The sequence below is a fragment of the Mus musculus genome, chromosome 5, assembly GCF_000001635.26.
Source record: "Mus musculus strain C57BL/6J chromosome 5, GRCm38.p6 C57BL/6J".
In the NCBI taxonomy this organism is placed as follows: domain Eukaryota; kingdom Metazoa; phylum Chordata; class Mammalia; order Rodentia; family Muridae; genus Mus; species Mus musculus.
Genome location: NC_000071.6, coordinates 107,329,752 through 107,343,496, shown reverse-complemented (window position 1 = coordinate 107,343,496; position 13,745 = coordinate 107,329,752). Strand labels below are relative to the sequence as shown.

The following is a 13,745-nucleotide window of genomic DNA, read 5'->3' as shown; positions in this document are numbered from 1 at the left end:
TCGCGAGCTCATAAAATATGCACAAGGCCTTGGGTTCCACCCCCAGCACCACGATAAACTAATAATACATATTTGAAAGCAGCCTGGAGATGTAGCTCAGTGTTATGCGTACATTTAGTAGGCTTCGAGGCCTTGGGTTCAGTACAGTACCATTACATGTAGAAAAGGATTTCACTACAACTATTGATTTAAACCATTTGTAAACTGTACACCTCTAATCAAACCATTACCTTTGTCAACAGCCTGGTTACCAGAGCCTTTAGTAACAAAAACCAAGGCTAGCAAGGCTAGGCGTCACAGCGCTGCTCTTCAGAGGGAAGAAAAAGCTTCTAAAGACTACAAGGCAGGCAGTGCCGACAGCTTGCTGGCACCATAAAGGTGCTTGGTGCTCGCCACTAAGCCTGACCACCTGACTTGGCACTGCAGGCCCACATGGTGGAAAGAGAGAACAGACTCCTAAAGGCTGTCCTCCGGTTTCCATGCTCCTGCCTTGTGCATCTGGTGCACACATGCAAGTAAATAACGATGAATAAATAATGCCCCTGTGGCAAGGTGGGGCATCTTTTGAGTATATTCCCAAGAGTGGTATAGCTTTTCAATACAGTTTTTAGAATTTAAAATTGCTTCCTCCAAACCTTAGCTCTGAAAGGAATTTCTCATCCTCCATTTCCCGGTATTATCTGAGAAAGGCTTGAAAGTAGCATCTTTTATGACCCCCATCTCCCACTCCCCACACGAGACCATGAATGCTGGGGGCTCTGACACCTGCAGGTGCTGGAGCTGAATTTGGCTCCTGCATCTTGGTGACAGTTCTCTCCCATATTTCATTAAATACCCATTCCTAACTGAGGTGCTTTATAAAAACACAGACTAAGTCTCCACAGGTTGTATCTTGATACTAAGTTTGCTCCTTCTGGTCCACTACCATATGGCTTCCGGGCTCCTTACAAGGTTCTCCTTCTGCCTTGATTCAAGCACCTGAGATCTGGGCCAGTGATGGCTCAGTAGGGAAATCCTACTGTCAACCCATGGGCTGACAACCTGAACTCAGTCCCTGAACCCAGGGTGTAGGGAAAGAATTGACCCTCCCCAAGCTGTCCTCTGATCTACATGGATATGTTGAAATGTGCACACATACACACACATGCATGCATGCACCCACACGTACATACATGCACCCACATACACAAATTAAAAAATAGAAAGTTATTTTAAGTTAACATGTCCTGGTGCTCACAGGCAGCTTTAGTTTCACGGCGTCCACCGGCTGTTGGAAAGGCCAAGAGAAGCCGTGCTTCCACAGGGCCTTCAGCACAACCCTCTGTAGGAACTGCAGCTGATTCGTCAACCGCCCACTCTTCTTAGTGTTTATGTACTCTGGTGGAGGGGGGTTAACAATAGCTGTTTGTCGACTTGGCAGAGACATTCTCAACCACTTCGGATCCTGGTATTTTAAAGTTGTCTAAGAGGACATGTCCTGAAAAATCAAAAAAAAAAAAAAATGAGTACTTTAAAATAGCCATTTATAAGAGACCAAGGGGTTTAACTTTTGTTGTTTTGTTTTTCTGGACAGGGTCTGACTATGTTTCTGGGGCTGGCCTGGAGCTCACTAAAGTAGTACAGCACCAAGCCTGGCTGTATGCTGCTGCTGTTTTGGGGACAGGTCCCACATCTTACTGTGTATGTAGTCCAAGCCAGCCTCAGATAAGACTTTCCTGCTTCAGCCTCCTGAGTGTTGGGATTATAGGCATACACAATCCACATAGATAAGATATTACACATTTTGTTTAAATGTTCATTTATAAATGTCCAGGCATGGTGGTACACACCTTTAGTTCTAGCACTCAGGAGGCAGAAACAAACAGATCTCTGTAAATTTAGGGCCAGCTTGGTCTATATATTGAGTTCCAGGCCAACCAAAGCTACATAGTAAAGGCCTGTCCCAAAAACAAAAACATCCCTCCCCCCTCCCCCCAAAAAAGTCCAAAACAAAACCCTCACATCTTAGGCTAGGAACAAAAAGGACAAATGACAAATTTTTAAACAAATACTAACCTTTTTTATATAAATAGTATGCATTGCTTCATTATGTGTGTCTTGGTCTTAGATGGTTTAAATTATTTCAACACGTCACAGAATTTCTTTCTGTTCTTCAAAAATACAAATTGAGGTCTTAGCAGGAAAAGTCTACAAATTCCTAAGAAAAAAGAAGCACCAGGAAGGTTAAAGGTTTCGCTGTCCTGTAGTTGTTCACTCAGCACAGGAGAAAGACTGAAGGAGTTTTTGACTAATTCCTCCACCCCCAAACCCCCCACCCCGAAAACTTCATTGTGATTTAAATAAAGTAATTTATTTAAAATTCCAAGCCATCAACACCTACAAGTTGTCCTCTGGTCTTTGCTTGCACACACGAAATAACTAGGTCTAAAACCAAGCAAGATGGCTCAGCAGACTCTTGCAACTTGTCCTCTGACCTCCACACATGCTTGGTAATGTGTGCAGGTGTGCACACACACACACACACACACGCACACGCACCCACGCATAGGCACACGCACACATCCTCCAATTCAAATAGGGCCTAGCAGCATACCTCAGTGGCAAAGAGGTGGCTTACCCAGGCCTAGGCCCTAGTCCAAGCCTCAACACCAACAACAGTAATAACTAAATAAGTAAAATGGAAAACAAGTTAGGAAGAGAACTGAGTGTTAAGGCCTGGCTCTTGGGTGCACATTGTTCTATCTGAGATGCCTGGATGGCGTTATTGAGAAGAGACAGAGTTCAGACTCTAGAACTGGGAAGATGATTGCTCCTCCAGTTAGTAAGCAAAATGAGAAGTGGCATGTGTGTTCTGAAACTAAGCCAGGGGCCATTTATATGACATCAGTGCTCCCAGTAACTGCTTGTCTCCGTTTGACTTGTGTAAAATCCATATGGAAACAATCAACTGTTAAAAGTCCTTAGTACACTATTATTGCATATATTCATGTTTTTCTGAAACCAGTCTCCCATCTCTACCTCACAAAACTCATATTCTACATCCATTGAACAATCCCTATCCCACCGATTCTTGTCTCCCCCACTCTTGGCATCCACAACTTGTATTTCTGCTGTTGTTATTATTCCAGGAGCAAGGTCTCTCACTATGCTCAGAAGAGCCCTGAATTTCTTAAGAGCTGGAGTTATAGGCTTGTAGCACAAGACCCAAGGCTGGCTCTTCTGTTTCTATGAAATGCACTAGTCCAGATGTTACATGTGGAATCACACAGCATTCACCTTATTTTTTCATTACATTTGTGTGTGTGTGTGTGTGTGCATGCGTGCACACGTGAGAGCACACATGCTGTGGAGGTCAGAGGACAACTTGTAGGAATCATTTCTCTTCATCATGTAGGTCCTAGGGATCAAACTCAGGCCGTTAGGCCTGGCGGCAAGCATGTTTACCTGCTCAGCCATCTTGTGAGCACATTATATTTTTAAATAAATGTTTTTTTTTTATTTACTTCAAAATCCTCAAGAGTCATCCATGTTTACAGAATGTCAGATTTTCTTTCCTCCTCTCTTCTTTGCCATGTATCTAGGGTTAGCCTGGAATTTACAAACTTCCTATTTCAGATTCCTGAGAACTGGGGCCACAGGTGTGTGATGGTCACCACCCCTACCCCACACACTTCTGTGGTGCTATAGATTGAACTCAGGACAATGTTCGTGCTAGGTAAGAAACCTACCCTGACCTATATGACCTCAGCCTCCATTTCCTTCCTTTAAAGGTTATTTATTATGTATGTATGGGTGAGTATATAGCTATATGTACAGGTGTCCTCAGTGGTCAGACAAGGGCTAGAAGGCACTGGATGGTACCAGAATGAAGCAGATAAGCCATTCAAAATGGGTGCTTGGAATTGGACTATGGAAGCACCAAGAGCTCATAAGCACTCTGCCATCTCTCTAGCCCCTTCTTCCTTTTTAAAGCTGTGTGGCATTCCACTGTGGCATTGCAGCACTGCATCTTACCTGCACCTTCAGCATCATGCAAGCTGCTTGTGGCTTTTGGGGACTGTACACAGTGCTCAGTAAAAACACAGATATTTTATGCTATGAACAGAGACATAGAACCAGAGTGCCACAGGAGGATGGCTCCACCACATTAGTCTTACAGCCTACTCTTTTTCGAGACAGGGTTTCTCTGTATAGCCCTGGCTGTCCTGGAACTCACTTTGTAGACCAGGCTGGTCTCGAACTCAGAAATCCGCCTGCCTCTGCCTCCCGAGTGCTGGGATTAAAGGTGTGCGCCACCACCACCCGGCGCCTTTACAGCCTACTCTTACCTCTCTGTGTTATCTGAAACACTTCAAGCCTGGCACAGACACAGCATTACTTACTATGTACTACAGTTCACTTGGCTCGTCCCTCATTATTATGTTTATAAGGCTTATTCAGGAATTGCTTTGCTCACTTAAACTAATTCACTGCAGGAGAAAGCTTCTTTTCTTTCCTGTTTTAGTTTTCCTTGAGCAAGGTCTCACTGTGTAGACCAGGACCATCCTCAAACTTGCAGGAAGCTTCCTGCCTCAGCATCCCAAGTATAGATTATTATAGCATGTACCATTCACATCCACATCATTCATTTTGAGACTTTAGAGTTATTTGACACTGTTGTCAAAAACATGTAATACATGAATGTTTATGCCATGTATGAACCCAGACATGACGACATCACTGAGTCATATGTGCACGCCATGTAGAAGTCGAAAAGTGAAGCTACCAAATCATATGCAGGAATTCAACCTAAAAGATGCCACTTGCTTTCCAAAATGTGCAAACCACTCTCCAAGCCACTTCCTTTCTGTATTAGCGTCTGATCCTACGTCCACCCCAGCCCTCTGTGTGCACAGGAGGCTAACATGTGATGGTAAGTGTGTTTTTCTGAGGAGCCATGTGAAGCTCCGCCTTGTGTTTACTGGCCACATGGGCATCGCCCACCAAGCATTTGAGGTGTAGTAACTACATGTCTACCATGCTGTCTGTCACTATTGTCACATATTTTGAACACAAAGCCTTTGTTGTTATGTACTACAAATATCTTCTCCTAGTGTGTAAATATCACAGTCTCTCCTAGTTTTTGGGGTTTTGTTGTTGTTGTTGTTGTTTTTCCTTTTTCTTTATTTTTTGAGGCAAGGCTTTATGTAGCTCAACCTACCTCATAAAGCCAAGAATAACCCAGATCCTGATCCTATCGTCTTAAGGCTTCTACCTCTCAAGAGTTTGGAGCGTGGGCATAATACTACCAAACCTGGCTTTGTGGTTTGGGGGAGGCTTGAGGGGGCAGGGACTTATGTATCCCAGCTTTCCTCAAGCTTAGTAATTCTTAATTTTTCTGCTTCTACCTTCCAATTGCCAGCTATTTAATTCTTCTCCATCCCTCCCTCCCTTTCCTCCATCTCTTTCTCTCCTTCTCCCTTTCTTTCCCTCTTTCTTTTAGACAGGGTCTTATTGAAGCCCAAATGAGCCTCAAAGTCAAGGCAATCCTCTACTCAGCCTCCTGAGTACTGGGATGACTGGCATGGGCCTCCTGGTACTCTTAATGGTGTTTTTAGAGGGATGGAAGCTGCCATTTGTGAAGTGCATTTATCTACTTACAATACAAGGTGAGCAGAAGAAATCTCTTGGGGGAAATGTAACCCCTGTCAAAGTGTTAAATGCAAAATTTACTCTTTAAAGTATCAATGAGAAGGAAGCCTAGACAAACCAGCTTTAAAAGTTATTTATTATTGCATGAGCATACACATGGTTGTACATGTGTACATGCACACATGCTTGTGCAGGTCAGCAAACCTCTAGCCAGTTCTTTCCTCCCATCACATGGACTGGAAACTTAATCCTGGTAGGCAGGTTTAACAGCAAGTGTCTTTACCTTCTGAGCCATCTCACCAGCCCCAAGTTCTTACATTAATAAATGTACTTTTATCAGCTTCTCTTGAAAATAAAGTCTTCTATCTCTATCTCGGCCATTTAAAACTGTATCAGGAACTGAAGTATGAGTTTAGTGGTAGAGCACTTACCTTGCATGCGAGGTCCTGAGTTTGATCCCCATTAATACAGAGAGACACACAATCCTAAATTGGTTGTTGACTGATAGGGTACTATAAATGATCATACATATTGTTGGCCACCTCTAACTGCCTAACGTCTGGCTACATATGGTTGGTGGCTAGCCACTGGACAATGGAGACACAGAACATTTATTATAAGAAATTACAGGAGCTAGAGAAATGGCTCGGTCATTAAGAGTATGCACTGCTTTTCCAGAGGTCCTGAGATCAGTTCCTCACACTGGCACTGGGTGGCTCATAACTCCAGCTCCATGGCATCCAACATCCTCTTCTGGGCACTGCACTCAGGTTATATAGACACATTCATAAATAAAAATAAAATTTAAAGCACCATTCAAAAGGAAGAAATTAAATTGCAGAGACTGGGGAGATAGCTTAGTCAGTAAAGTGCTTTGCCACACAAATACCCTCATTAAAAAGCAGAGAGGTGGAAGGAGCCTGCTTGTAATCTTAGTGCTGGGGAAGTGAACAAAGCGAGGTTCCTAAAGCTCTCTGCATACCTGCTCTAGCCTAAGTGGTGAGATGAAGAGATCCTATCTCAGGGTGGAGAGTATTCATAAGGATTGCATCCAAGGTTTTCCTCTGGTCTCCACATGCATGGGTACACTCACACACACACACACACACGTACACACACACATACACACAATGTCACAGCTTCTAAACTGTTCCCAAGACTTCCAGAGCCAAGATTACTGATCCCTCAAGATCATTTTCTTACCCCACTTTGTCTTTTTGGACTAGGCATATCCTCCATTAATTTCTTGGCTGGCCAGCCTCTGAGCCAATACAGTCAGGCCTGAGATGCTCTTCCCACCTAGATTCACAGTCACATTCTAAACAGGCACCAAACCCCATCCTCCCCAGGTCCTGCTCACACGTTATCCACTATTCTACTCTGCACTCACTGCCTCAGGTTGAACATCAGTGTAGAGACCTAACATCTGAAACGCTCCAGAACCTGACACTATGCCTGGAAAATTCTATTTCTGACTTCATGGAACAGAATGTGGTAAAAATACAAACACACTAAAAATGCTGTATAAAACTATATTTGTGTGTATGTATGTATATATACATTGCTCATACATGGAACATAAATGAATTTAATGTTTCTAACTGAAGATATCTCATTATATTATATGCAAATATTTCCAAATGTAAAATTCAAAACACTTTCAGTTCTAAGAGTTTTGAAAAGGGAAAGAGAGACTGGGAATACAAGGGACATAACTCAACATAATAGAGGAGATTTACAGCAAGTGTACAGCCAACATCAACCCAAAGGGGCTTAGACTCAAAGCAGTTTTACTAAAATCAGGAACAAGACAAGGTTGTCTGCTCCCTCCAAAACTTCCGTATAGAACTTGAATTTTTAGCTAGAGTGATTAGACAACTGAAAGAGGTCAAGGGGAACCTAAAAGGAAGAGAAGAAATCAAAGTATGCTTACTTGTGAATAATATGATTTTATACATAAATGACCCTAAAAACTCCACCAGGAACAGCCTATTAGCACTTTTAGCAAAGTAGCAAGATGCAAAATTAACATGAAAATCAGTAGCCCTTCTATACACAAATGACAAATGACCCGAGACAGAAATCAGAGAAACAAAACCTTTCACAATAGCCACAAAAATTATCTTGGGGCAACACTAACCAACCAAATTAAATACTTACATAACACCAACCTTAAGACATTGAAGAAAGACATTAAAGAAGGTATCAGAAGATGGAAGGATCTCCCATGCTCAGGGATTGGTAGAATTAATACAGTGAAATGGCCACCTTACCAAAAGCAATCTATAGATTCAATGTAATGCCCATCAATATTTCACAGATATTCACAGAACTTGAAAGGACAATTTTATGTTTCATATATATACACACACAAGAGATAGCTAAAAAAAAAATCCTGGATAATAAAAAAAAACTATTACAGGTATCTATCATCATTCCAGATTTCAAGTTGTACTATAGAACAAGAGCAATAAAAACAGGAAGGACAGTATAGGCATAAAAATCAGTGGAATCAAGTTGAAGATTTTGATAAAAATCTACAAACTATGGACACTTGATTTTTGTCAAAGAATCCAAAAATACATATTGTATCTTCAAAAAAAATGGTGTTTATCAAACTGCATGGCTACATGTAGAAAAATCCAAATAGATCCATACTTATCATCCTGCATAAAACAACTCCAAATGGATCAAGGACCTCAACATAAGGCCAGATACACCGAATCCAATTAAAGAAAGTGGGAATAGTCTTGAACTCATTAGCACAGGAAAAGACTTCCTGAATAGAACACCCTTAGCATAGTCACTAAGATCAGCAATTAATACATGGAACCTAGCCGGGCGGTGATGGCACAGGTCTTTAATCCCAGCACTTGGGAGGCAGAGGCAGGCGGATTTCTGAGTTCAAGGCCAGCCTGGTCTACAGAGTGAGTTCCAAGACAGCCAGGGCTACACAGAGAAACCCTGTCTCAAAAAAGCCGAAAAACAAACAAACAAAAATACATGGGACCTCATGAAACCGAGATGCTTCTGTATGGTAACAGACACCATCATTGGGACAAAGGGGCAGCCCACAGAATAGGAAAGGTTTTTACCAACTACTGTACATTCAGTAAAGGGTTCATGTCTAAAATATATAAAGAACTGAAACAACTAGACATCAGAAACCATCCAACTTAAAAAACAGAATACAGATCTAAAAAGGGAATTCTCAGAAGATGAAATACAAATGTCTAAGAAGCACTTAAAGAAATGATCAACATCCTTAGTCATCAGGGAAACAAAATCAAAACTTTATTGAGATTTCATCTTATATCCATCAGAATAACCAACATAAAAAAAAATGTTGGCAATGTTGCTCATGCTGGCAAGCATGCGGAGCAAGGGTATTGGAATATCCATTCATTGCTGGAGTGCAAACTTGTGCAGCCACTGTGGAAATCAGTGTGGTGGTTCCTCAGGGAGCAAAGAATGGATCTACCTCAAGACCCAGCTCTACCACTGTTGACATATAAAAGGACTCTACATTCTACTGCAGAGACACTTACTATAAACAATGTTCATAGATATTGTATTTATAATAGCCAAGAATTAGAAATAGCAATAGATGTCTGTCAATGGATGAATGGATTAAAAAAATGTAGTACATATACACAATGGAATATTACTCAGATATTAAAAAATGAAATCTGGAAAATGGATAGAGATAGTGAGGTAACCCAGATTCAAAAAGACAAATGAGGTACATGTGGTATATATTCATTTATATGTGAATCTGGACTGTGGTCTTTGGAATTTTGAAGACATCAAAATCTGAGACACCAAAAGTAAAGATAAATCAGTGAAGAGAATGAAATAGATTCTGTACACTCAGGGAAGAAAGAATCATTGAGATGAAAAGACAGCCTACCAAATGGGAGAAGGCAGCTACAAGTCTTCACATAACCTACTGAGGAGCCAGTGTCCAAACCACAGAAGGATCCTACACAAGAGAAACTTGATTCAAACACGGGCAAAGGACTTCTTTGGAGAGGTTTCGCTCCAAAAAAGAGATGCACAAGGGGCTAAAAAGGGGCTCAGGGGTTAAGATCTGGGGCTGCTCTCCCAGAGGTCCAGAGTTTGGTTCCCAGCAACAGCTGGCTCACAATTACCTATAACTCCAGCTTCAAAGGATCCAGCTTCCCTTTGGCTTCAGAGAGCATTTGCATGCATGTGCATATAAACGCACATGCCTACACATAAATAAATAAAAGTATTTAAAAACATATACATGGCATATAAAAGATAAAAGTAGGTTAAAAATCCAGAAATAGTAGTAAATAAGTAAATTAGATAGACAGATAGATAGATTAGAGGTTATGATATCATTAATGTCTCTTCATACCTAGGACTTGAAACACCATGAATTATCCTGACTCTTCCTCAAAACAATGTCTTCTCGTAATCCTATTACCTCCTTGGAGCCTCAACATTGGTTTGTGGATCTCACACGGAGTACCCCAAAATCTGCATTGTGTGCGTTACCTGCTTCACACCTGGCTTCCTCCCCACTCCTTACAACTTCCCCTACACTGACACTCACCACGGTCAGTTCTTAAGTCACCCCTACACTAACAGTCACCACGGTCAGTTCTTAAGTCACCCCTACACTAACAGTCAACACGGTCAGTTCTTAAATCCAATGGACTCTTGCTGTACTTTACCTGACCAGACTGCTTGGCAGTCTGTCACGTCACTAGACTATCACTGTGACACTCCTAAAACTCTTGTCTGTTTTCCAGGACACCGTCTTCCAAATTCTATTTGTTCATCTATTAAATATGTGTAAAGCACTTAGAAGGATGTCAAGCCCAGCGTTACAGCTGAGGTTGGAGACTTCTTTCAGGTCCTTGTGAACAGGTGATTATCACTTGACAAACATAAGTAGTGCTTTGACAGTAAAAACGGGGCATTGGGGGACCAGAGAGGAAAGAGAGGCGTCAGTCACCTCCTTCCTGACAGTGTCTGCTGTGCGAACTTTTCTTTCTAGTCCCATTCTTAATCCCCCCTCCCTCTTTTTCCTCTCCCTGTTTTCCTTCCTTCCTTCCTTCCTTCATGTCTCTCTCAGTCTTTCTCCCCAACTCCCTTTCTTATGTAACCCAGGCTGGCCTCAAACTCACTCTGTAGCCAAGGATGACCTAGGATTCCTGGTCCTCCTACCTGGACCTCCCAAGTGTTGAGATTATAGGCGTTGGGTACCATGCCTGCCCATCCCCCCTTAACTCCATCTACACCTTTGCTTTATGCCAACCTCAGTCACCCCAAGACCTCAAGATAGATAGTAAGTGCTTTTTTGTACAGACTACTATCCTCTGTCCTACACACCACCAGGTTCTGTTTCACTGCTTGTCACCCCCCCCCTCCCCCAATATAAGCTCATGCAACACAGTGATGTTCCCAGTTTTTCATTCAAGCACTTGTTTAAGACCAAACTTTTCAACAGCCTGGCCTTTAGGACATATCGATCCTTTAATAAACTGTCACCTTACTCACTGTGAGACTTAGCTCTTGCTATTCCATCAACCCAACATTATAGCAGCCACTCACAAATGAGCAATTCTGGGTTAGAGATATGTCTCAGTGGTTAGAAGTGCTTATAGGACAATCCTGTGGACCAGCAGGCCAGAGAGCCGTGCATACCCAGCTCCCACATAACAGGCATACACATACACACACACACACATTTTCTTTTAAAACTTAGAAAATCTTGCCAGGTGTTGTGATAAACATCTATAATCCCCACACTACTGAGGCGGAGGCAGACAAGGCCAGTCTGGACTACCGAGCCAAACAATTATGCCCGGCTCCATCCACCTCACTCTATGTATTGACTTCTGAATCACTTCTACACCAGAACTGCCGTTATCACTCTTAAATCCAGCTTCCATCTGCTCCTGGAGATCGGGCTGTCTTTTGTGAGCCACCTCCCTCGTTCCTTCCCACATACCTGCTCCTTCCCGTGGGTCCATAGGCACTCTTGTCCATGCACAAGGCCAGTGCCCGGAGGTGGGGCACACTCTAACCCACAGCACACAGCAGAAGGTTTGGTATATTCCAAGGCGCTCCATAAGAGTAGGAGACTGAATCAAGGACCAGGATTTTCCTGTCCTCGATATCCACAAACAGAACAGACACAACAAAGGCGCTTTAAATATTCTCCGGCCTCTCAAAACTACAGTACAGAAAATGGCCCGACACTCCAACCACAAAGAAAACCGTTATACCCTGGACTTTGTGCCAACCTCCTTCCAAGCCTTGGGTAGGAAGGCTAAGTACTAGAAGCAGAAAAAAAGGGGAGAAAGTGGGACCACAAGTTCGCAGCTGGTCAAGACCAAAGGAAGGCAGCTCCCAGCTCACCAGGGCTTCAGGCGTCACGCACTCGGTTGGGCAATGGCCTCCCAACTGCCCTCCTTGAGGCCCAGCGCTCATGGGGGAGGGGAGAGGCAAAAAACCGTTATTCTCACCCAAAGAGCCGCCTGGGGCGGCCCCAGGGCCGAGCCTCTGTAGCAATGGTAGTACCTCTTAGGAAAGGGCCTTATCCGATCACCCTTTCAGTTTGCACTAGATGAAGCAGTGCAGGACCGTCGCTCCCGGTTCTCCACCGGTGGCCGCCAGCTCTCGCCCGGATGGCGGCTGTCAGCAGCCAGCGACTGGCGCCTTTATGGGACTCACCCGCGAGCAGCCTGCTGATTGGCCAGGGTCTGCCACGTGACTGTGCCTGCGCCTCAAACCGCGCGGAGGTGTGAGTCAGGTCTGTGGCGGCTGAGGCTTTGAAGTTAGGCTGCGTGGGCTGGGCGTATTCGCTCCGTGCCGCCACTCCCTAGGAGGGCGTGGGCCTGCAAGCACAGTGGAGCTGTGAGAATTTTACTGTTTGCTTGCTTGGTTGGTTTAGGTTTTGCAATTATTATTTACTTGTTCTTTTATCTGGAGGTGGTCTCGGGTAGCCTTCCGTGACCTGGAGTGATCCTGGGATGGGCTTGAAGGACCTGTACTCCAGGCCAAGGACTTTCCTGTGTTTTGTTTTCCAAACAAGGAGAGTGGCGTTACTATGTTTTTTATTCTGTATGCTTTCCATGAAGAGGACTACCTCCAAGAGTCAGTTCTCACTTTCCAACCATGTGGATCCCAAGGATAGCCACTCTGGTCATAGGTGCGGCCGGCACCTTTAACCCATGAGCCATCTCCTTGGTCCAAGAGGTTTGCTTTTGAAGCCACTTTCTCATCATGGTCTGACCCTGTGCTGTTACTTTGGGTGTTCCTGAGTTTAATCTGGTGACATTTGTCTTTTGTTTCAGACTTCTGTATAGCTCTGGTCTCTAGTCTCAAATCGATAATAGATACTTAATGTATTGTTTTGTTCTTTTGGTTTTTTGAGACAGGGTTTCTCTATGTAGTTCTGACTTTTCGGGGCTATGCTAACTTGTTAACTCACACAAATCTGCCTGCCTCTGCCCTCTGCATGCTGGGGTTAAACTGGGGTTAAAGGCGGGGACCGCCACACCCGGGATACTCACTGTTTTTTTGTTGTTTTTTTTTTTAAGTAATCCTGCTGGGCGAGGTGGCGCACACCTTTAATCCCAGCACTTGGGAGGCAGAGGCAGGCGTATTTCTGAGTTCCAGGACAGCCAGGGCTTCACAGAGAAACCCTGTTCAAAAAACAAAACAAACAAACAAACAAAGTAACCCTTTTCACAGCTGCACAAAGTGATTAAGGATTTCGAGTTTTAGTAACTACCTCCAGATGTCTTGGGGCTTGTGGGCATTTAAATTTAGCGAGCCTAAGGGTATGTTTAGCATGATAGGTTTTTGTTTGTTTGTTTGTTTTAATCCTATCACAATGTCTCCATTTGTTGTTTTGAGACAGGTTTCACTGAAGCTCAGGCTGACCTTAAACTGGCTGTGTAGATCCAGCTAGCGTCTTGCCTGCCTGCTTCCTGAATGCTGGGATTAAAGGTGTTTACCTCAGGCCTACCTCCAAATTAGTAGTCCTAGATGCACCAAGGAGAAAGGAGAGAACAGCTGGGTTGCCTTAACTTGCCGAGAAAAAAAAACATCTGAGCATCATCAGTGGCTAA

The 13,745-nt window shown here is 43.4% G+C and overlaps 1 protein-coding gene across 14 annotated transcripts in view; it reads right to left on the bottom strand.

The window, feature by feature from the left end:
* Window positions 1-12,381, bottom strand: part of Brdt (bromodomain, testis-specific) — a 55,946-nt gene extending 43,565 nt beyond the window's left edge. For 8 of the 14 annotated variants that reach the window (XR_003955572.1, XR_003955574.1, XR_003955573.1 and 5 more), the window contains exons 1-3: window positions 12,190-12,381; window positions 2,056-2,197; window positions 1,238-1,477 (exon numbers count right to left, since the gene is read on the bottom strand). Coding sequence is in view for 10 of the 14 variants with exons in the window: in XM_006534728.4 (XP_006534791.1) it covers window positions 1,238-1,426 (189 nt within the window). In the remaining 4 variants the exon portion in view is untranslated. Of the gene's footprint in view, window positions 1-1,237; window positions 1,478-2,055; window positions 2,198-6,834; window positions 8,247-10,334; window positions 10,393-12,027; window positions 12,074-12,134 lie in introns of those variants that run through there. The other 6 variants (NM_054054.2, NM_001079873.1, XM_011249398.3 and 3 more) reach the window with 5 other exon arrangements.
* Window positions 12,382-13,745: the final 1,364 nt, after the last annotated feature.